Raw genomic sequence first — 21,924 nt, 5'->3', positions numbered from 1 at the left:
CTCCATCTGCCATCTTTCAGCCCATTCTTCCAAATGGCCTAAATCACTCTGTAGACTTTGGAAATCCTCTTCATTATCCAACCATTATCACACCCCCTATCCTGGGTATCATCTGCAAACTTACTAATCCAATTTACCACACCTTCATCCTGATCATTGATGTACATGACAAACAACAAAGGACCCAACACCGATCCCTGAGGCACCCCACTAGTCACCTGCCTCCAACCCGACAAACAACCATCCACCATTACCCTTTGGCTTCTCCCATTCAGCCACTGTTGAATCCATCTTGCTACTCCTGCGTTTATACCCAACAGTTGAACCTTCTTAACCAACCTTCCATGAGGAACCTTGTCAAAGGTCTTACTAAAGTCCACATAGACAACATCCACTGCTTTACCCTCATCAATTTCCCTAGTAACCTCTTCAAAAAAATCAAGAAGATTAGTCAAACATGACCTTCCAGGCACAAATCCATGCTGACTGTTCCTAATCAGACCCTGTTTATCCAGATGCTTATATATATTATCTCTAAGTATCTTTTCCATTAATTTGCCCACCACTGAAGTCAAACTAACAGGCCTATAATTGCTAGGTTTACTCTTAGAACCCTTTTTAAACAATAGAACAACATGCGCAGTATGCCAATCCTCGGGGACTATTCCCGTTTCTAATGACATTTGAAATATTTCTGTCATAGCCCCGGCTATTTCTACACTAACTTCCCTCAATGTCCTAGGGAATATCCTGTCAGGACATGGAGACTTATCCACTTTTATATTTTTCAAAAGTGTCAGTACTTCTTTTACTTTGAAACTCATAGTATCCATAGCTACTCTACTAGTTTCCCTTACCTCACATAATTCAATATCCTTCTCCTTGGTGAATACCGAAGAAAAGAAATTGTTCAATATCTCCCCCATCTCTTTTGGCTCTGCAGATAGCTGTCCACTCTGTCTCTCCAATGGACCAATTTTATCCCTCGTTATCCTTTTGCTATTAATATAGCTGTAGAAACCCTTTGGATTTACTTTCACCTTACTTGCCAAAGCAACCTCATGTCTTCTTTTAGCTTTTCTAATTTCTTTCTTAAGATTCTTTTTACATTCCTTATACTCCTCAAGCACCTCATTTACTTCATGCTGCCTATAATTATTGTAGATCTCCCTCTTTTTCCGAACAAGATGTCCAATTTCCCTTGAAACCAGGGCTCTTTCCAATTTTTACTACTTCCTTTCAACCGAACAGGGACATAAAGATTCTGTACTCTTAAAATTTCCCCTTTAAATGTCCTTCATTTCTCTTCTACATCCTTCCCATAAAACAAAATGTCCCAGTTCACTCCTTTTAAATCATTTCGCATCTCATCAAAGTTAGCCTTTCTCCAATCAAACATCTCAACCCTAGGTCCAATTCTGACCCTCTCCATAATTATATTGAAACTAATGGTATTGTGATCACTGGACCCGAAATGCTCCCCAACGCATACCTCCGCCACCTGTCCCATCTCATTTCAGTATAAAGGGAGTTTGTTTTGCAGTTATATAAGATATTGGTGAGGCCGCATTTTCGAGTATTGTGAACTAACAACAAGTCTAACATAGGCAGAATATACACATTGAATGGTCGGGTTCTGGGAAGTTTTGGAGAGCAGAGGGATCAGGTAGATGGGATGGTCAAAAAGGTTTTTAGCACATTGGCCTTCAACGGTCACAGTATTGAGTAAGAAGTTGGGATGAAATGTAAACGATGTTGGTGAGACTGCATTTAGAGTATTGTGATCAGTTCTGGGCACCATGTTGTCAGAAAGGTGTTGTTAAGTAGGAAAGGGTACAGAGACAATTTAAAAAGATTTTGCCAGGACTTAAGGGTGTGAGCTTTAGGGCGAGGTTGAGCAGGCTGGGACTCTATTCCCTGGAGCGCAGGAGGATGAGGGGTGATCTTATAGAGGTGTATAAAATCGTGAGAGGAATATATCAGGTAGACACAGAGCCGAGAGTGAGCCGAGAGCCGAACACAAAGGGTGGTGGATATATGGACCAAGCTGCCAGAGGAGACAGTTGAGGCAAGGACTATCCCAAAATTGAAGAAACAGTTTGACAGGTACATGGATTGGTTTGGAGAGATATGGGCTAAATGCTGGCATGTGGACTAATGTAGCTGGAATATGTTGGCCGGTGTGGTTAAGTTGGGCCAAAGGGCATGTTTCCACACAGTTTCACTCTACGACCCTATGAGTGGTGGAATTGAGAACCAGGGGGCATGTTTAAGGTAAAGGGGGAAAGATTTTATAGGAATCAAAGGGGTGATTTTTACACGGAAATGGTGGTGTGTATGGAACAAACTGCCGGAGGAGGTAGTTGACGCAGGGACTATTGCAACGTTTAAGAAGCCATCAGGCAGGTACATGGATAGGACAGGTTTAGAGGGATATGGGCCAAATGTAGGCAAGTGGAACTTGTGTAGACGGGACATGTTGTTCGGTATGGGCAAGTTGGGCCGAAGGGAATGTTTCCACACTGTATGACTCTAAGCAAAACGGATTACATATTAACCACAATGCAAATAATTGTCATCTATATAATTTATAATAGGCTATAATTAGTAATTCAGAACATCGCAGTAAGCTGATATTTCTATGGTTTGTTTACATTGTTGGCCTTACAATGCAGCATGGCAGCAAATTCAACAACCCCTACTTGACCTTTTGCTGTCCATGTAAATCTCAGCCTTTGAACTGTGTTTTGCCTGGTTCTACAACATAAAGTAAGATGGATTATTTCCTTCTAAATCAAAGGGGGTGGTAGGTATAAAGAAACAAGGTTCCTGAGGAGGTAGTTGAGGCAAGAACGATAACATTTAAAAGACATTTGGACGGGTACATGGATAAGAACGGTTTAGAAGGATAGGCCAAACTTGGGCAAGTGGGGCTACAGATGGGGCATCATGGTCAGCATGGGCAAGTTGTGCCAAAAGGCCTGCTTTGGTGCTGTATGACTTTGTGACAAAAAAAATGGAAAATACATCTTATCAGAAAGCTTGGTCATCTTTGCTTGCATCTAATTATAAAGTAATTATTGGAATTATCACAAGTGAGATTATTATTTAATATATTATGTTTTAACCATTTTTCCTCAACACTTATTATGTTGGGTCTTATATTTAGGCCGGTTGAATCACACTACTTTCAGCAATTGTACAGTGCATTCAGAAAGTATTCAGACCCCTTCACTTTTTCCACGTTTTGTTACGTTTCAGCCTTATTCTAAAATGGATTAAATTATTATTTTTTTAAATCTCATCAATGTTCACACAATACCCCATAATAAAAAAGCGAAAACAGGTGTTTAGAAAATTTTGCAAAGTAATTATAATTAAATAACTGAAATATCACATTTACATAAGTATTTAGACCCTTTACTCAGTACTTTGTTGAGGCACCTTAGGCAGCGATTACAGCCTCAAGTGTTCTTGGGTATGACGCTACGAGCTTGGCACACCTGTATTTGGGTAATTTCTCCCATTCTTCTCTACAGATCCACTCAAGCTCTGTCAGGTTGGATGGGAAGCGTCGATGCACAGCTATTTTCAGGTCTCTCCAGAGATGTACGATCGGGTTCAAGTCCAGGCTCTGGCTGGGCCACTCAAGGACATTCACAGACTTGTCACGAAGCCATTCTTGCATTGTCTTGGCTGTGTGCATAGGGTCGTTGTCCTGTTGGAAGATGAACCTCCGCCCCAGTCTGAGTTCCAGAACGCTCTGGAGCTGGTTTTCATCAAGGATCTCTCTGTACTTTGCTCCCTTCATCTTTCCCTCGATACTGACTAGTCTCCCAGCTCCTGCCGCTGAAAAACATCCCCTCAGCATGATGCAGCCACCACCATGCTTCACTGTGATGTGTGGTGCCTGGTTTCCTCCAGACGTGACACTTGGCATTCAGGCCAAAGAGTTCAATCTTGGTTTCATCATACCAGAGAATCTTGTTTCGCATGTGTAAAATGACTTGAATCCTACACAGAGTCTTTTACTAATGGTTTATTAAATCACTAACACACACTATGCAATAGCTGTCCGTGGTCATCACTGGAGCTAGAGAGCGGGCTGGAGGTGGGGACCTTACAATTATACGAGAGACAACGGGGCGTGGTTAGTAGTGGTGAGGTCACTATGTTAAAGGAACATGCACTGATCTACATCATGGTCTGACAGTCCTTTAGGTGCCTTTTGGCAAACTCCAAGCGGGCTGTCATGTACCTTTTACTGAGGAGTGGCTTCCCTCTGGCCACTCTACCATAAAGGCCTGCTTGGTGGAGTGCTGCAGATATAGTTGTCCTTCTGGAAGGTTCTCCCATCTCCACAGAGGAACTCTGGAGCTCTGTCAGAGTGACCATCGGGTTCTTGGTCACCTCCCTGACCAAGGCCCTTCTCCCCCGATTGCTCAGTTTGGCCGGGCGGCCAGCTCTATGAAGCGTCCTGGTGGTTCCAAAGTTCTTCCATTTAAGAATGGCGGAGGCCGCTGTGCTCTTCGGGACCTGCAATGCTGCAGAAATTTGTGGGACCTTATCTAGACAGGTGTGTGCCTTTCCAAATCATGTCCAATCAATTTAATATACCACTGGTGGACTTCAATCAAGTTGTAGAAACATCAAGGATAATCCGTGGAAACAGGATGAACCTAAGCTCAATTTTGAGTGTCATAGCAAAGGGTCTGAATGCTTATGTAAATGTGATATTTCAGTTATTTCTATTTAATTACTTTTCAAAAATTTCTAAACACCATTTTTCACTTCCTCGTTCTGGGGTATTGTGTGTAGATTGATGATTAAAAAAAGTGAATTTAATCCATTTTAAAATGCTGTAATGTAACAAAATGTGGAACATGTGAAGGGGTATGAATACTTTCTGAATGCATTGAATATTCCTTATAGGAAGGAAGCTGAAAGGTAGGCAGATTGTGGAGGAACAAAGTACAGATGGAACATAATCTAAGACTGAATCACAGAACAAAACAATTTTCCTCTGGAACAATAGAACAAACCCTCACCTGGAACAGTATGGATTTTTTTTACATGTACATATATATTAATCATGAAAATTAGGCAAATGAACATACATGTATTGTGCCTGAACAATATTTATTGAGAGTGCATGTGTAAGAGAGGGGTATTTAAGACGATATTACAGTCCAAACCAATTATAATAAGCATGACTTCTGGACATCAGAACCATTCCCAGGATGAATACAAATCAGTTATTTAAAGGTTCAAAATGAAATTAAAGCTTATCTATGGAGTTGCTCATTTCTAGAAAACTTTCTTCAAATATTTAGAAGTTGCTCATTTTAGAAACCTTTCTCCAAATATTTGCTGTGAACTTCTATTACGGTCTGCTTATTATAGAGATTGTTTGGACTGAGAAGACTACAAGAAACCAACAGACACTGAAAGATTGTTGTGGATAGTGAGGAAGGTTATCAAAACCTGGAACGAACTGACAGTTAGGTTAACCCGACTCTCAGTCTGGTGAAGGGTCTCAACCTTTTTTTGCAGACGGACACAAAATGCTGGAGTAACTCAGCGGGTCAGGCAGTGTCTGCAAAAAAAGGTTGAGACCTATCTTCTATCAAAATGTATAGCCGGTTGTTGATCATTTGGAAATAAGGCTGGAGAAATGGCAGATGAAAATTAATCCAGGCTAGTGTGAGGTTTTGTACTTTGGGAGGTCAAATAGAAACATAGAAAATAGGTGCAGGAGTAGGCCATTCGGCCCTTCGAGCCTGCACCGCCATTCAATATGATCATGGCTGATCATCCAACTCAGTATCCTGTACCTGCCTTCTCTCCATCCCTTTAGCCACAAGGGCCACATCTAACTCACTCTTAAATATAGCCAATGAACTGGCCTCAACTACCTTCTGTGGCAGATAATTCCACAGATTCACCACTCTCTGTGTGAAAAATGTTTTCCTCATCTCGGTCCTAAAAGATTTCCCCTTTATCCTTAAACTGTGACCCCTTGTTCTGGACTTCCCCAACATCGTGAACAATCTTCCTGCATCTAGCCTGTCCAACCCCTTAAGAATTTTGTAAGTTTCTATAAGATCCCCCTTCAATCTTCTAAATTCTAGCGAGTACAAGCCGAGTCTATCCAGTCTTTCTTCATATGAAAGTCCTGACATCCCAGGAATCAATCTGGTGAACCTTCTCTGTACTCCCTCTATGGCAAGAATGTCTTTCCTCAGATTAGGAGACCAAAACTGTACGCAATATTCCAGGTGTGGTCTCACCAAGACCCTGTACAGAGGGTAATGTACAGAGGAAATGTAAGAGGATAGCAAACAGTCGATGGCAGGGCCCTTAGAACCAATGATGTGCAAAGGGATCTTGGGGTTCAAATCCATAACTCCCTGAAAGTGGCAACACAAGCAGACAGGGTGATAAAAAGGTGCATGACATGCTTGCCTTCATTGTTCAGGGTATTGTGTATGACATGACATGTCAAGTCATGTTTCAGGTGTATAAAAACTTTATTAGCAAAATTTGTATTGTGTGCAACTCTGATCACTGCATTGCAGGAAGGACGTGAAGCATTTGGAGAGGGCGCAGAAGCGGTTCACCAGAACGTTGCATAAATTTGAGAATATTAGTTAGAAGGAGAAATTGGACAAACTTAGATTGTTTTCTTTGGAGTGTCGAAGGCTAAGGGAAAGAAGTATATAGAAATGTGAAGGGCAAAGGTAGGGTAATCAATTAAGAGTGTTTTATCCAGGGCAGAAATTTTAAATTCTATAGTGCATAGATTTACGGTATGAGGGTGAACGTTTAAAAGAGATGTATGAAACAAGTTTTTATTTAAGAGGATGGTAGGTGCCTGGAACAAGCAACTAGGGGAGGCGGTGGAGGCAGATATGTTAACAACATTGGAGATGCATTTGGATAGGCACATGAACAGGCAAGGAATGAATGAATTATAGGCAATGTGCAAGCAGATGGGACTCATTTAATTTGACTTCATGGTTGGCAGAGACAATGTGGGCTGTTCCTGTGCTGTACTGTTCTATGTTTAATAGGTCAAATTTATTGCAACCCCTCTGGAATGTATTTCTGTGAAAATCTCATTGAAAAGCTCATCCAAATGTCAAGTAAGATATATATTATCGAGCACTCATTTCATATGGTCTCATATAAAAACTATATTGTTAGCTGCCCAGTCTGCACTCATTATTCCATCATCCTTGGTTTATTAAATCATCTTCCATCAAATAGATGAATGCATGTCAGAAACAGGCCCAACTTGTCAATGCTGAACAAGATGTCCCATCTAAGCTGGTCCCATTTGCACATGTTGACCCATATCCCTCTAAACATTTTCTATCCATGTACCCATCCATGCATCTCTTAAATGTATTTGTATCTGCCTCAACTACCCCCTCTGGCGGCTCATTCCATATACTCAACACCATCCGAATGAAAAAGTTGTCCCTCAGGTTCAACTTAAATCTTTCCTCTCTCACCTTAAACATATATCCTCTTGATTTTGATTCACATGTTATAGACTTGTTGTCAGTACACATACTCTAAATGCGGCCTCACCAACCTCTTATATAGCTGCAAAATGAGCTCCCTTTATACTCAACACTGACTGAAGGCCAGTGCCAAAAGCCTTAAAAAAAACTAGAAATACAAGTTATAGCAGTAGAATTAAGTCATTTAATCCCGTTTTCCTGCCTTCTCCCTATAATCCTTGACACTTGTTCTAATCAAGAATTTGTCTCTCTCTGTCTTAAAAATATCCACTGACTTGGCCTCCACAGCCCTCTGTGGCAATGAGTTCCACAGATTAACTGCCCTCTGACTAAAGAAGTTCCTCCTCACCTCCTTTCTAAAAGAGCGCCCTTTAATTCTGAGGCCATGACCTCTGGTGGTACTCTCCCATCAGCAGAAACATCCTTTCCACATTCACTCCCTCTATGCCTTTCATTATTCTGTAAATTTCAATGAGATCCCCACTTAACCTTCTAAAGTCCAGCAAGTAGAGGCCCAGTGCTGTCAAGTACTCATCATATGCTAACCCACTCATTCCTGGAATCATTGTTGTAAACCTCCCCTCAACCTCATCCAGAGCCAGTAATCCTTCCTCAGATACAGGGCCCAAATTTGACCATAGTACTCCAAATGTGGCCTGACCAGCGCCTTATAGAGCCTCAGCATTACATCTCTGCTTTTGTATTCCGGTCCTCTTGATATAAATGCTAGCATTGAATTTGCCTTCCTTACTACTGAGTCTTAACTTTTTGGAAGTCCAGCTCCAGCACTCCTAAGTCCCTTTGCACCTCCGACTTCTGGATTCTCTCCCCATTTATAAAATAATCTACGCCTTTATTACTCATTACCAAAAATGAATGACTCCGCACTTTGCTACACTGAATTTCATCTGCCACTTCTCTGCCCACTCTCTGAACCTGTCCAAATCCTTCTGCAGAGTCCTTGCTTCCTCCACACTGCCTGACCCTCCACCTATCTTACCTGCAAACTTATCTACAAACTTGGCATCAAAGCCTCCAATTCCCTTATCCAAATCATTACTATACAAAGTGAAGAAAAGTGGCGCCAGCACTGACCCTTGCAGAAATTGCTAGTCACTGGCAGCCAACCTGAAAAAGCGCCTTTTATTACAACTCTTTGCCTTCTGCCATCCAGACAACTCGCCATTCCCCTGCTCTGGGTTAAACACGCTGTGCATTCACCCTATCTATTTCCCCCATTATTTTATACAGCTCTATAAGATCATCCCTCAGCCTCCTGCACTCTAAGGAATGAAGTCCTAGTCTGCACAACCTCTCCCTATAGTTCAGTCTCTCAAGTCCTGGCAACATCTTCGTAAGTCATAAAGTCATCTAGTGATACAGCGTGGAAACAGGCCCTTCAGCCACACAACTGCCCACACTGGCCAACATGTCCCAGCTACACTAGTCCCACCTCCCGCTTTTGTTCCATATCCCTCTAAACCCGTTCTATCCATGTACCTATCTAACTGTTTCTTAAATGTTGGGATAGTCCCTGCCTCAACTACCTCCTCTGGCAGCTTGTTCCATATACCCACCACCCTTTGTGTGAAAAAGTTATCCCTCATATTCCTACTAAATCTTTTCCATTTCACCTTAAACCCATGTCCTCTGGTCTGTAATTCACCTCCTCTGGGCAAGAGACACTGCATCTATCCAATCTATTCCTTTCATGATTTTATACACCTCAATGAGATTAACCCTCATCCTCTTGCGCTCCAAAGAATAGTCCCAGCCTATTCAACCTCTCACTATAGCTCAGACCCTCTAGCCCTGGCAACATCCTTGTAAATCTTCTCTATACCATTGGACATCTTGACAACATCTTTCCAATAACATGGTGCCCACAAATGAACGTAATACTCTAAATGCGGCCTCACCAACCTCGTATACAACTGCAACATGACCTCCCAACTTCGAAACTCAATACTCTGACTGATGAAGGCCAATGTGCCAACTGCCTTTTTGACCACCTCACCTACCTGCAACTCCACCTACAAGGACTATGCACCTGCACTCCAAGATCCCCCTGCTCTACAACACTCCCCAGAGCCCTAACATTCACTGTGCAGGTCCTGCCCATGTTAGACTTCCCAAAATGCAACAACTCACATTTCTCTGTATTAAATTCCATCAACCATTCCCCAGCCCACCTGGCCAATCGATCAAGATCCTGCTACAATTTTTCACAGCCATCTTCACTATCTGCAAACTTGCTAATCTAGCCGTGTATGTTCTCATCCAAATCATTGACAATAAACTCTCTTGAATCTTGATGACAAACAGTAACTGACCCAGCACCGAACCCTGAGGCACACCACTAGTCACAGGCATCCAGTCTGAGAAGCAACCTTCCACCATTACCCAATTGGCTTCCTTCCATGAAACCAATGTTCTATCCATTCAACTATCTCTCCCTGGAACCCATGCGATCCAACCTTCCAAATCTAACCGTCTAAGTCTTCTCTGCATTTTCTCCTATAGCAGGGTGACCAAAACTGAACACAGAACTCCAAGTGTGGCCTCACCAACATGATAAAGAACGTTGAAAATATATATATTTTTAAGAAAATAGAGGTCCCAAGTTTCACTTTTAAACATAAACAATTCCATGGTATTATTCAAAGAAAGTGAAGTTCTGCCAAATTCTGATATCATTTTCCATTACCTCCTGCTTACAGGCAAGACATTGAAGGACATGAAGTCTGCCAATGGATTACTATTATATGGGAATAGATAAGAGGGAAATAAATATTCTAATTGAAGTCCAGTTTGCCCATCAGGTCCATGCCAGCTTCCCACACCAATCAATCCCATTTCTTTACTCCTTTTCTCTCTGCAAATTCACTCACATGTCCATCAACACTTCTTTGATTACTTTGCAACTTACTGGGGCATCTTTGGGATATGAGCAAAGCCGGAGCATATTTAATCATGCGAAGAATGTAAACTTATACAATGCACCGGAGATCAGGTTTAAGCCTGAAACTTTGGAGCGGTAACATAGTACAACTATCTGCTGTACTAACTTGCATGAGGCTCGCCAGCTTAATATCTGCACTGCATAAACAAATTGACAAATGTCTGAGCAACATTGCAAATTATCATTTACAAGGGACAAATGTCAGCTTAGATTTGCTATGCAAAGTCACAAATGATTTAGAAATGAATATTTTGACAAGGTGTAGGATATCAATGATGACACCATTTGATGTTATATTGTTGGATCTTAGCAAGATGGGTGATAAGGTCTCCAATGACAGACCAATCAGGAAGATAACAGTTCAAGATTGCAGCTGTTGGATATCGTTTATAAATTGCCTACCTTTCTGGGACCTGATGATGAATGACTGCACAGCTCCATTTACAAGGCGGCAATATCCATCTATCAAGTCTGCCATGTTCTCTGCGATGTTCAGCGATGGAGTTGTAATGGTCAAAGGCTGAAAATAAGCGCAAAGTTACTTATATTGTTTTTTTATTGTCACAAGTACTGAGATTTCGTGAAAAGTTTTGTTTGCATTCCATCCCATTACATAGAAACATAGAAAATAGGTGCAGGAGGAGGCCTTTCGGCCCTTCGAACCAGCACCGCCATTCATTGTGATCATGGCTGATCGTCCCCAATCAATAACCCGTACTTGCCTTCTCCCCATATCGTCTAACATTGGGGACATTTTTCCTGCATCTAGCTTGTCCAGTCCTTTTATAATTTTATATGTTTCTATAAGATCCCCCTCATCCTTCTAAACTCCAGTGAATACAAGCCTAGTCTTTTCAATCTTTCCTCATATGACAGTCCCGCAATCCCAGGAATCAATCTCGTGAACCTACGCTGCACTGCCTCAATCACAAGGATGTCCTTCCTCAAATTAGGAGACCAAAACTCTACACAATACTCCAGATGTGGTCTCATCAGAGCCCTATACAACTGCAGAAGAATCTCTTTACTCCTATACTGAAATCCTCTTGTTATGAAGGCCAACATTCCATTAGCTTTCTTCACTGCCTGCTGTACCTGCACGCCAACCTTCGGTGACTGGTGTACAAGGACACCCAGGTCTCGCTGCACTCCCCCCTGACCTAACCTAACCCCATTGAGATAATAATCTGTCCCCTTGTTTTTGCCGCCAAAGCGGATAACATTTATTTATATTATACTCCATCTGCCACGCATCTGCCCACTCACTCAACCTGTTCAGGTCACCCTGCAACCTCCTAACATCCTCTTCACAGTTCACACTGCCATCCAGCTTTGTGTCATCTGCAAATTTGCTAGTGTTGCTGCTCCATTACAAGCTGCTCTAAGAATCCATCTCGGAGGCATTCTACAAACTCTCTTTCTTGGGGTCCTGAACCAACCTGATTTTCCCAGTCTACCTGCATATTGAAATCCCCCATCACCACAGTGGCATTACCTTCGTTACATGCCAGTTTTAACTCCTGCTGCAACTTACACCCTACATCCGGGACACTATTTGGGGGTCTGTAGATAACTTCAATTAGTGTCTTCTTGCCTTTACAATTCCTCAACTCAATCCACAGTGACTATACCTCGTCAGTACCTAAGTCTTCTTCATAAGGGACTGAATTCCATCCCTTATCAGCAGAGCTATCCCCCCCCCCCCCCCCCCCTCTGCCCACCTGCCTGTCCTTCCTATAGGATGTATAACCCTGAATATTCCAGGCCCGATCCTCCTGCAGCCACGTCTCAGTAATCCCCACAATGTCATATCTACCAACCTCTAACTGAGCCTCAAACTCATGTACTTTACTTCTTATACTTCGCGCATTCATATACAATAATTTTAATTCCTTACGCATCTCATCTTTCACATCGATCCCTATTACACTTGGCTATACTCGCCTATCCCTTTGAGAGCTTTCTTTCCCATTAATTCTGGGGTCGTTAACTATCCCTTTACTGTCTTTCCCTTTAACTCCGTCCTTGACTATCACATTTGCCCCCCCCTTATTTAGTTTAAAACCACCAGCGTAGCAGTGGCATACTACACATGAGCACAATCAAGCTATACAACAGGTAGTGCAAAGATAACATCCCACATATAATTGACAGGACTGTAGCATTGCTGTTCCAGATAAAAAAATCCAATGTCCACAATGAGGTAGGGAGGAAGGCTGAGATTATACCATAGATTATGGGAGAATGGATCAGTAATCTCATAACAGCAGGGAAGATGCTGTTTGCCAAGTTGGCGGTATGTGCTTTTAAGCTTTTTTTTATCTCCTGCTTGATGGAACAGGGGAGAAGAGGAATGAGCAGGGTGAAAAAGCCATTTGATTATGTTGAATACTTTCCCAACGCAGTGTGAAGTGTAGATGGAGACAATGTTGGGAAATCTGGTTTGTGAGATGGACTGGCCTACATCACAGCTCTCTGTGAGATTGTCATTGCTTATGCCAATTTACTATAGTCAGTTTAAAAAAGGAACAATTTTGCAGGGGCATGGCCAATAAACAAGTAAAAATTACATTGGAAAGGATGCAGAAGACATTTACAATGTTACCAGGCCCGATTTATTGGGAGAGGGCTGTATATATTGGGACGTTTTGCTTTGGAGCATATGAGGCTGAAGGGGCAACTTTATTAAAGTATACAAAATCATGAGGATGGAACAAATGAACGCTCACAGTCTTATCTCCAGTGAAGAAAATTCTAAATTAGGGAATATAAAATTAAGAGGATAGATTTAAGAGGATATCAGAGGCAACTTTTTCACTCAGAGCATAGTTCATATTTGGAATGATCTGACAGAGGAAGACATAATTATAATTTACCAAATGATTTGGACAGGTACAGGAATAGGATGGATTTAGAGGGGTATGGGCCAAATGCAGGCAAATGGGACTAACCCAGATTGTCAACTCGGGCTGAAGGGTGTGTTTTCAAGCTTTACATCTCAATGACTCCATATGCAACACCAAATTAATCTCTACATGTTTTTCACACATCTAGCTTATAAGGAGCAATTTATCTGAACCAGTATGGGGCTTAATGTTACTTTATGAATTCCTTTGCAATAGTAATCAGTTCTAAATCAAAAAGCAAGCCAGATCACCTATGTCAGGGGATATGGAGAGAAGGCAGGAACGGGTTGTGAATGATCAGCCATGATCACATTGAATGGCAGTGCTGGCTTGAAGGGCCATATTGTCTATTGTCAATTGATTGCCATAGCCAAACCTATAGTGACAAACTAAAAAGTATTATCTTTAGATTTGTCATCTCTTATTGACGGAAAGACTAGCTCTTCTGAGGACCAGCTCGACTGCACTCCTGTTTCAATCAAGGACTTTGATTAACAAGAGATCCAAACTGGATCAGACTACATGGGAGAGCTATCCAATTTGAAACTAGTCTTGGTTTCAGGTTTGCACAAGTGTTGTATATGTACAGCTCTGAACACAAGCAGATTTGAAGATGTTCACCATTACATATAGTAAAGAAAAATTCTTCTGCTTTAAAAGTTAATGAACTAGAAAGATACACCTACATACACCTTAACTTCCAAAACTAAAGAGATAACCAATGATTTCCAGAAAGCTGTCAAAGCTTCATGTTGTTGCAAAATCATAAAATGAATTACCACAGGGAATTAAAGTCAAGAGTAAAACTTCATGAATAGGATCTTTTTATTTTGAAATTTTAATGCAATTTGGGTAATTTTTGTAGCATTTTGGATTCCAGAATTTCCTTTAAAATGCTCTAAAAGCAGAAATCATAGCAAGGAGTTGGAAATCTTCTGAAAAAATACAAACGTTTTAATACAGTCATATCTTCATCGACTGTGAATCCTTTCCCCATCACTTTAAAGTTATTTTTTCATTCCCAATTCTGATGAAAGGTCTTTGAAGTGAAATGTTAACTGTTTCCCTTTCTGCAGATGCTGCCTGATCTGCTGAGCTATTCTGTTTTTATTACTCAACGGTAACTTTTAGCTTAATCGGGAGCATTAATCCAAACTCACTCGTGAGGATTCATTAAAAATATTATGCCTACTTAAATGTTAATTATTTGAAGACACCTGCAACCGATAAAGAAATATTATAAAACACATTGAAACATAGTTTATCAAAATAAGTTCTGCACATCTGATGTTCTACATAGATTGGTACTCGATCTTACCTCTGAAGCACCAGCTATTTTTAATTGCAAAGTTCCCTTTCTGTCTTTATCGTCACTGTTCGAATACTGAATTGTCTGCACTTGGTTGAAATTAGCCAGATGAGTTGGCTGTAAAACAAGAAGAATTTTCTTCAATGAGTAAGAACAATAGTAAAAGACTAAATTGAACACCCTCCGCCCCACCCACAAAATAATTAACCATGTCATAGTAATTGAAGTCACATAGCAAAATAATTAATTCATTTTTTTACTCAGAATAGAAAATAAATTGCCTCCATCAAATTCTACAACTTCAGCAGGGATAGTGTCTACATCTGAGCTTTGCTGCTTTGCAGTTGCAAGATCACCATCTTAACATTGTTCTGAGATGACTGCAAGGCGAGTTAGACCAGTTTGTTGCACGATGCAGTCAATGAGCAGCACGTCAAAACCGGTTATAGCTGAACAGTTCTTCAAAGTGTTTCTTTCTCCAGGTGCTGACTCCATCACAATCATTGATGAGCTTTCAGTTAACCAAACATGCTTAATCCTCCTATCCTTTTCAGCATTAACAAATGACAATTTCCTCTGCAGCTCTCCAAGTAATCAGTCTGAAGAAGGGTTTCGGCCCGAAACGTTGCCTATTTCCTTCGCTCCATAGATGCTACTGCACCCGCTGAGTTTCTCCAGCTTTTTTTTGTGTACCTTCTCTTTAATGTTAGTTTGAAGGATTTCATTGTATATAACTGAGCCCTTTGGTCACTTATGCCTACGAACCATGTGACTAATGTTGTTTTATCAGTATAAAGATACTTGTAATATCTCTGTATAGTCAGTAGAGTTGTAGCAGCTTGCGAGTGTGCATCTAAGTGCAATGTTTCACCCGGGTGACAAGTGTCCTATTTCACCCGGGTGACATAGGACACCTTTGTTCAATGAGACCTTTGACTTTGAATTATTATTCTACTCATCAAGTCTCACCAACTTTAACAATGTCACCCACCTATTACATACCTTCCCATTTGTTCAACCTTCCATTTCTCATATATAATTACTCAAACAGTGTTGTATCTCAAATGTTTTCTTGTTCTGTCAAAAGGAATTCAACCTGAAATAAACACTGTCTAACCTGTTGAATATTTCATGGGTCGTCTGTTTTATTCTTTAAAAATGTAAATACATTCTCATGAGAAATTAAGGGCGGATGGTATTCTATTAAAAAAATAAATGCAATATTCTACACTGCAATCACAATTAAAAGCTGCTGAGCCTGAGAAAAATCAAAGGAATCATTCCAAAAGCTGGCGCTCCAAGCAAACTCTCATAGTTTTAAATAAAGGCATACATCCATTTATATAACATATTTCATGACTTTACAATATCCTGAAGCACTTTACCAACCACTTTGGCCACAGGAAGCTCTCACGCACAGCAATATTCATATCAGGGCCAAATAATTAGTTTAATTGATAAAGGTTCATGGGTAAGTGTGGCACACATCTCTTGCTTTTTAAATTAATGCATTGGAATCATTCTTGTTCAAGAGAATGTAGGCAGGGCATGGTGAAGCATGCTATCAAATGGATGATATCCCAGTACTCGGAATTAAATACACAAGAAAAAAAAAAGTACAGTACAGATCTTTTAATATTCACCAATATAAGCTTTTGTGTTTACCACTTGGTGAGCATAGACACACACATACACACATTATTGACCAATTTATCATTAATGACCTGCAGCTGAGATGTGTGTCACTCACATTGGTTTCTCATTATTGCTGCTTCACTAGATCAAATTTGTCAAACGAGTTGAAATATAGACAACTGATTTGATATCATGTTCGGACACATGGGCTGAAGGTCCTCTGTCTGTGCAGTACTATTCTGCCATTCCCTCCTTCAGCTGAAGCAATTCCTTGAATGCATCCTTTCTTGAATCAGTTTCTTTTAGCAACTCTGAGGTTCTACCAGCCATATATTAATTAATAATTGATTACTTGGCAAAAGCTTCTATATTGTGCTGATTCATGGGAGCCCTTGCATTTGGTTTTATGCAATAAGTTAGAAACCTGAGTGTCACTTCTCCATGGTTAATCCGCTGCAAGGTCAGTGCATCATAGGCACAAAGCTCAAGTAAAATGCCAGGTCTTCTTAAAAATATATGTAGGCACTATGTGGCAATCAACCATACCCACAAAATACTACATTTTTGGATAAACAAAGCAAGATACCCGCTTTGAAAAAATCTATTACATCTGCCATAAGGTTACTAGAGGATTGTTTTTTCCACCAATTATCTGAAATTCTATTAAAGAATACAAGACCACAACAGAATGATAAATGAACGCCTTTCGTAGCAGCCAATTCAATTTGTGTGACATCCACCATTCTTTTATTCATGACATATTCAAAATAATTAATAAAAACTACTCACCTCCAACCTCCAATCTAAACCAAAATAAATAACCGTTGGGGAAATTTTATAATGCCTCTGGGTAATTTCCTCATCGCAGTTGTGCTGAATAAAGGTTAGGTGCCATATTTCTTTTCAACTCTGAATTAGTTATTGTTAATTAAAACAGTAACTAGCCTCTCTGGCCACAAAGGGGAGGAGAAAAAAAAGCAAAGAAACCTCTTGATCTTTAACCGATAACCATATGTGACTACGTGAATGGGCAAATAATTATGACAGGATTGAGTTTGCAGCAGATAGCCAGCTGAGACTCAGGGCCTGGGCTCACAAAGAAAAAGACAGCTGGACATGGAGCTTGATACCATCTGTCCCATAGAGTTGCACTCCATCTGAGACAACATCTCCAGAAGAAAATGAAAAAGATGAGAATGCAGGAGTTAAAATGGAAAACAAGGATGAAAACAAATACTCCAGCAATTCTCACTAGGAGACACAGTGAGAAAATAAAATACCACATCTCCAGAATTCTACCTATATGAAAAAATGTTTGCCCACATTTTATTTGAAGTTACATCAATATATTTTTCAACCCCAATGTTCTTAGATTATTCCACATTCATCCAGCTGGCCTATCTGTTCCTTTTTCAGATTCAGATTAGTTTATTGTCATATACACTACAGTGCAAATAAATTCCTTGTTTGCATAAAGCTCAGAGGAACCAGTATATGGTAATGACAGGTACAATAATACCACAACAAAAGCAAAACAGCAAAAGGATGCAATGATTGTTTTGCAATCCCACAAATGTTGATGGTCTGAATTAACTGATCCACGGTGGTCAAGTGATGTGGGAAAGACAGTTCATTCTCTTACTATCTCTTCCCCGTGACAAGGAGGATCTAAATACAGTTCAACCACATAGACCAAGTGAAATCTCCATCATACCATCATTACAGGTAACCTTGCTTATGGCTGTTTGGATGGGAAAAAATCACCCAGCAGTTGTATAGGGCTCGGGTAAGACCACATCTGGAGTATTGCGTACAGTTTTGGTCTCCTAATTTGAGGAAGGACATCCTTGTGATCTTGAGGCAGTGCAGCGTAGGTTCACGAGTGATCCCTGGGATGGCAGGACTGTCATATGAGGAAAGATTAAAAAGACTAGGCTTGTATTCACTGGAGTTTAGAAGGATGAGGGGGAAAACTTACAGAAACATATACAATTATAAAAGGACTGGACAAGTTAGATGCAGGAAAAATGTTCCCAATGTTGGGCGTCCAGAACCAGGGACCACAGTCTTAGAATAAAGGGGAGGCCACTTAAGACTGTGAGAAAACCTTTTCACCCAGAGAGTTGTGAATTTGTGGAATTCCCTGCCACAGGGGGCAGTGGAGGACAAATCACTGGATGGATTTAAGAGAGAGTTAGATAGAGCTCCAGGGGCTAGTGGAATCAAGGGATATGGGGAGAAGGCAGGCATGGGTTATTGACTGGGGACGATCGGCCATGATCGCAATGAATGGTGGTGCTGGCTCGAAGGGCCGAATGGCCTCCTCCTGCACCTATTTTCTATGTCTATGTCTACATTATTCATAAATCAATGCCGAAACATTTTAGAATGGAATAAAATTTGCCCATACAGAATTAATATGGAAAAAAGTAAATAAGCAGACACTAAATGTATTCAATTGGCATTTCTTGATGCATATGCAAACGTGGCTTTTGTGCATGGAATATTGCGATATAGACCATTTTGTCACATGATCCCCCCTGTACTTAAAGTAGTACTGTTTCTAGTTTAAAATATTAAACAGGACACAGAAATAAAGGAAAGATTATTTACCAAATATAAAAAAACTAGAGCAAAGCAATCAACTAAAAAATGTTCACTTGTATTCTTTTGCATTTAGTACTGGGTGCACTAATCTTAACGGAACATAAAAGATTACATAAAATTATATATAATACTAGACCAAGTGCAGACCCGTTGGGTCTGTTCCCCCAACGTGCGGTTGTGGGGGGTGTGGGGGGAGGCGGCATGCAGCGTCACACACACTAACTATCCCCCCCCCACCGCACTCACGCTAATTACCCCCCTTGATATTATATTAATATTATATTAATATTATTAATTTGCTCCTTTTACCCCATAACCGTACTCTCAAAACCCGCAGCACAGAAAGCCGAAACCGGTCAAGAACAGAGTTTTAGTAATATAGATGAATAAAAAGACGACATGGTAAGGAGACATTGAGATGTTACTAACGGGACAAGGTTCAACAAGGGGTCATAGTATAAGAAAACTGAAATGTATAGAAATTTATTTCAGAGCAATGTATCTCTAGAATTATATACTACAGAGGGAAATGAACACCAAATTATTGGAGATACTGAAAGAGGAGATTGAAATATTGGGGAATCAAGAACGTTGTGGAACTGGCAGAGAAAGGCAATTGACGTCTGGTATAAATCAGTTATTGATTATGTTGAATGTCAGGGCAGATTTGATAAGTCAAGTGGCCTACTCCCACTCCTATTTTCTTCTTCTTGGTTGTAATACATTCCTGTCAATTCAAGACATGACAGTCATAGAGTCATACAGCATGGAAACAGGTGCGTCAGCCCAACTTGCCCATGCCAACCAACATGTCCCGTCTACACCAGTACCACCTGCCTCCGCTTGGTCCAAACCATCTAAACTATCCTATCTAAGTACCTGTCCAAATATTTCATAAGTATTATGATAGTACACCTGCAACTGTGACTGTGATGGGTAAAAACAAGTAGGAGAAGGTGTCTCCATCAACTGTCTGGATTACCCCGTCACATTCTAGAAGTAACTATCCAAACTCGTTACCCAACTGCCCCATGGGAGTAGCTTCAACAAAAGAACTGCAGAAACTTGTGGCAGGGGCTCATCAGAAACTAGTCAAAGGTAATTAGAGATGGGTAAAAACTGTTGACATTGTAGACCCTCAAAAACCATAATCAAAAGCACAAATTGATAACCATCATTTTACAAAGAAAGTATTAACTTCCAATAACAACAAATTCTATTTGTTGGAAGATAAGGCTACATAGATTGTTTTGGTACAACAAACAAGATGATACATACCATAGAGCCTTTGTCGGTAAGGTAGCTGATCCCTTCTTCCGGTCCAATTGCCAATTCCACTGAAATTATCCAGCTTGACTGTATAAACAAAACAATTGCAGTGATTATTTAATTCTGTTTTAGAGTCATACAGCATGGAAACAGGCTCTTTGGCCCAATTTTGTGTAAATCATGCATATTACAAAAGAGGGCTCTTCAGATATCCTGGAAAAATGCATCTACACAATTGCCACTTGTTCTTAGTATTTTGCCACCATGGTGGTAGCAGCAATTGAATTTCACTGACAATACCTTTCTAGTACAATTGACAATACATTTCTAGTACAAATCAGTGTGTTTAATTAAAAAAGGCACATTATGTATTACCAATCCATTTCCCAATATCTGTGGGAATTTTGATGAAGGGGCATTTTAAAAACAAATAACTATGTTAAAATTTGGTGAAAGCTGCACTGTAAACAAAAAGGCACAGCTGCTTTCAATTTCAAATGTTTTCACACTTCAAAAATGTCAGGTTATATTTGACTGTTCATTACCCTGCAATGCCTGATATTTTTCACAACATCAATTTTTTATTTTTTTCTCTTCATCAACTGAATGTGATATCCTAAAAGTCTCCAATGATGAATGGGCACCAACTTTTAAAATGGCTACACTGTCCTCAGCTAATTGAGAAATTATTAAAATTTGGCCAACAAGATTATTGCTGAGGTATTATAGATTTATTACAAAGCTTTCAATCCCAAAACACAAATGGCTTGTATCAAACATGTTCTCACATAAAATCTATTTGCTATTAATGTCGTCACAGTTTGTCACAATTATTCTAAATGCCTTTAAATTACAAAAAAACATTATCAATTACATTTTGCTCAGTGTTCAATTCTGCACCCTCAGAAACAAGAACACCAGTGGAATTGGAGCTAAATGGGGTTATTATATGTATGAGACGTGTTTCTGAATGATAATAATGCTGTGTTGAGAACTTGATGTAAATCACTGCCCTGCCTGCTGCTGCACCAGAACCTGATATAAATCTCTGCCTTCCAGAGCAATGAATCACCTTACAGCTAGCTGTGGAGACGTTGCCTGTGAGGGCTAGGCCAACCCAATGGCCACTCAGCATTCTCTCTTGCAAACATGGCGAGTTTGGATCTTTGCAGAGGGTTGGCAACACCTGCTCCATGAGTCGACAGATCCCTTGGATCCTGCTGGCTCTGTCATTACCTCCTAGATATTTCTCTACGGTAACAAGCTCAACTGCCGATGACCACTGTTGAGGTTGTCACCGTGAAGACATCCCCAGGCTGGGGAGAACTGTGCAGACAAACATGAAACAGAGATGCAGCTGCTTCTATCACATCCAATGGAAGTGAAACGGGAGACTAGGATCTGCCAGCGCCGAGTAATGGCCCACATTGGCCAAGCCAGAAAGGATACTGCACTGACCACCATATTTCTGCACCACACGCCCAGCCCTCACAAGCAGGATCTCCACACTGAATCAGGTAGAATGGATCGCATTACACCAGTTTACTGGCAAGGAGCACAGTACAATAGGAGAGACATGTACTTGCATCTGGTTCCTGCCAAAGTAATGTAAAGCCTATACAGATACCTTTCTTTAACATACAGGGTCACACGCACCCATGAATGTTCAGACTCTATGGCCGAGAGCAGTACTATGAGAAATCAGAC

General features: G+C 40.5%; 1 protein-coding gene across 1 annotated transcript in view; it reads right to left on the bottom strand.

Annotated features, from left to right (window-relative positions):
- LOC129696222 (focal adhesion kinase 1-like) overlaps positions 1-21,924 on the bottom strand; it is a 425,097-nt gene that overhangs the window by 149,665 nt on the left and 253,508 nt on the right. The window contains 3 exon segments of the mRNA XM_055633900.1: positions 10,894-11,011; positions 14,716-14,823; positions 20,227-20,304. Coding sequence (XP_055489875.1) covers positions 10,894-11,011; positions 14,716-14,823; positions 20,227-20,304 — 304 coding nt within the window.

The sequence above is a fragment of the Leucoraja erinacea genome, chromosome 4, assembly GCF_028641065.1.
Source record: "Leucoraja erinacea ecotype New England chromosome 4, Leri_hhj_1, whole genome shotgun sequence".
Lineage (NCBI taxonomy): Eukaryota > Metazoa > Chordata > Chondrichthyes > Rajiformes > Rajidae > Leucoraja > Leucoraja erinaceus.
The sequence above is the reverse complement of the archived record's forward strand: the minus strand, read 5'-3'. Positions and strand labels throughout refer to the sequence as shown.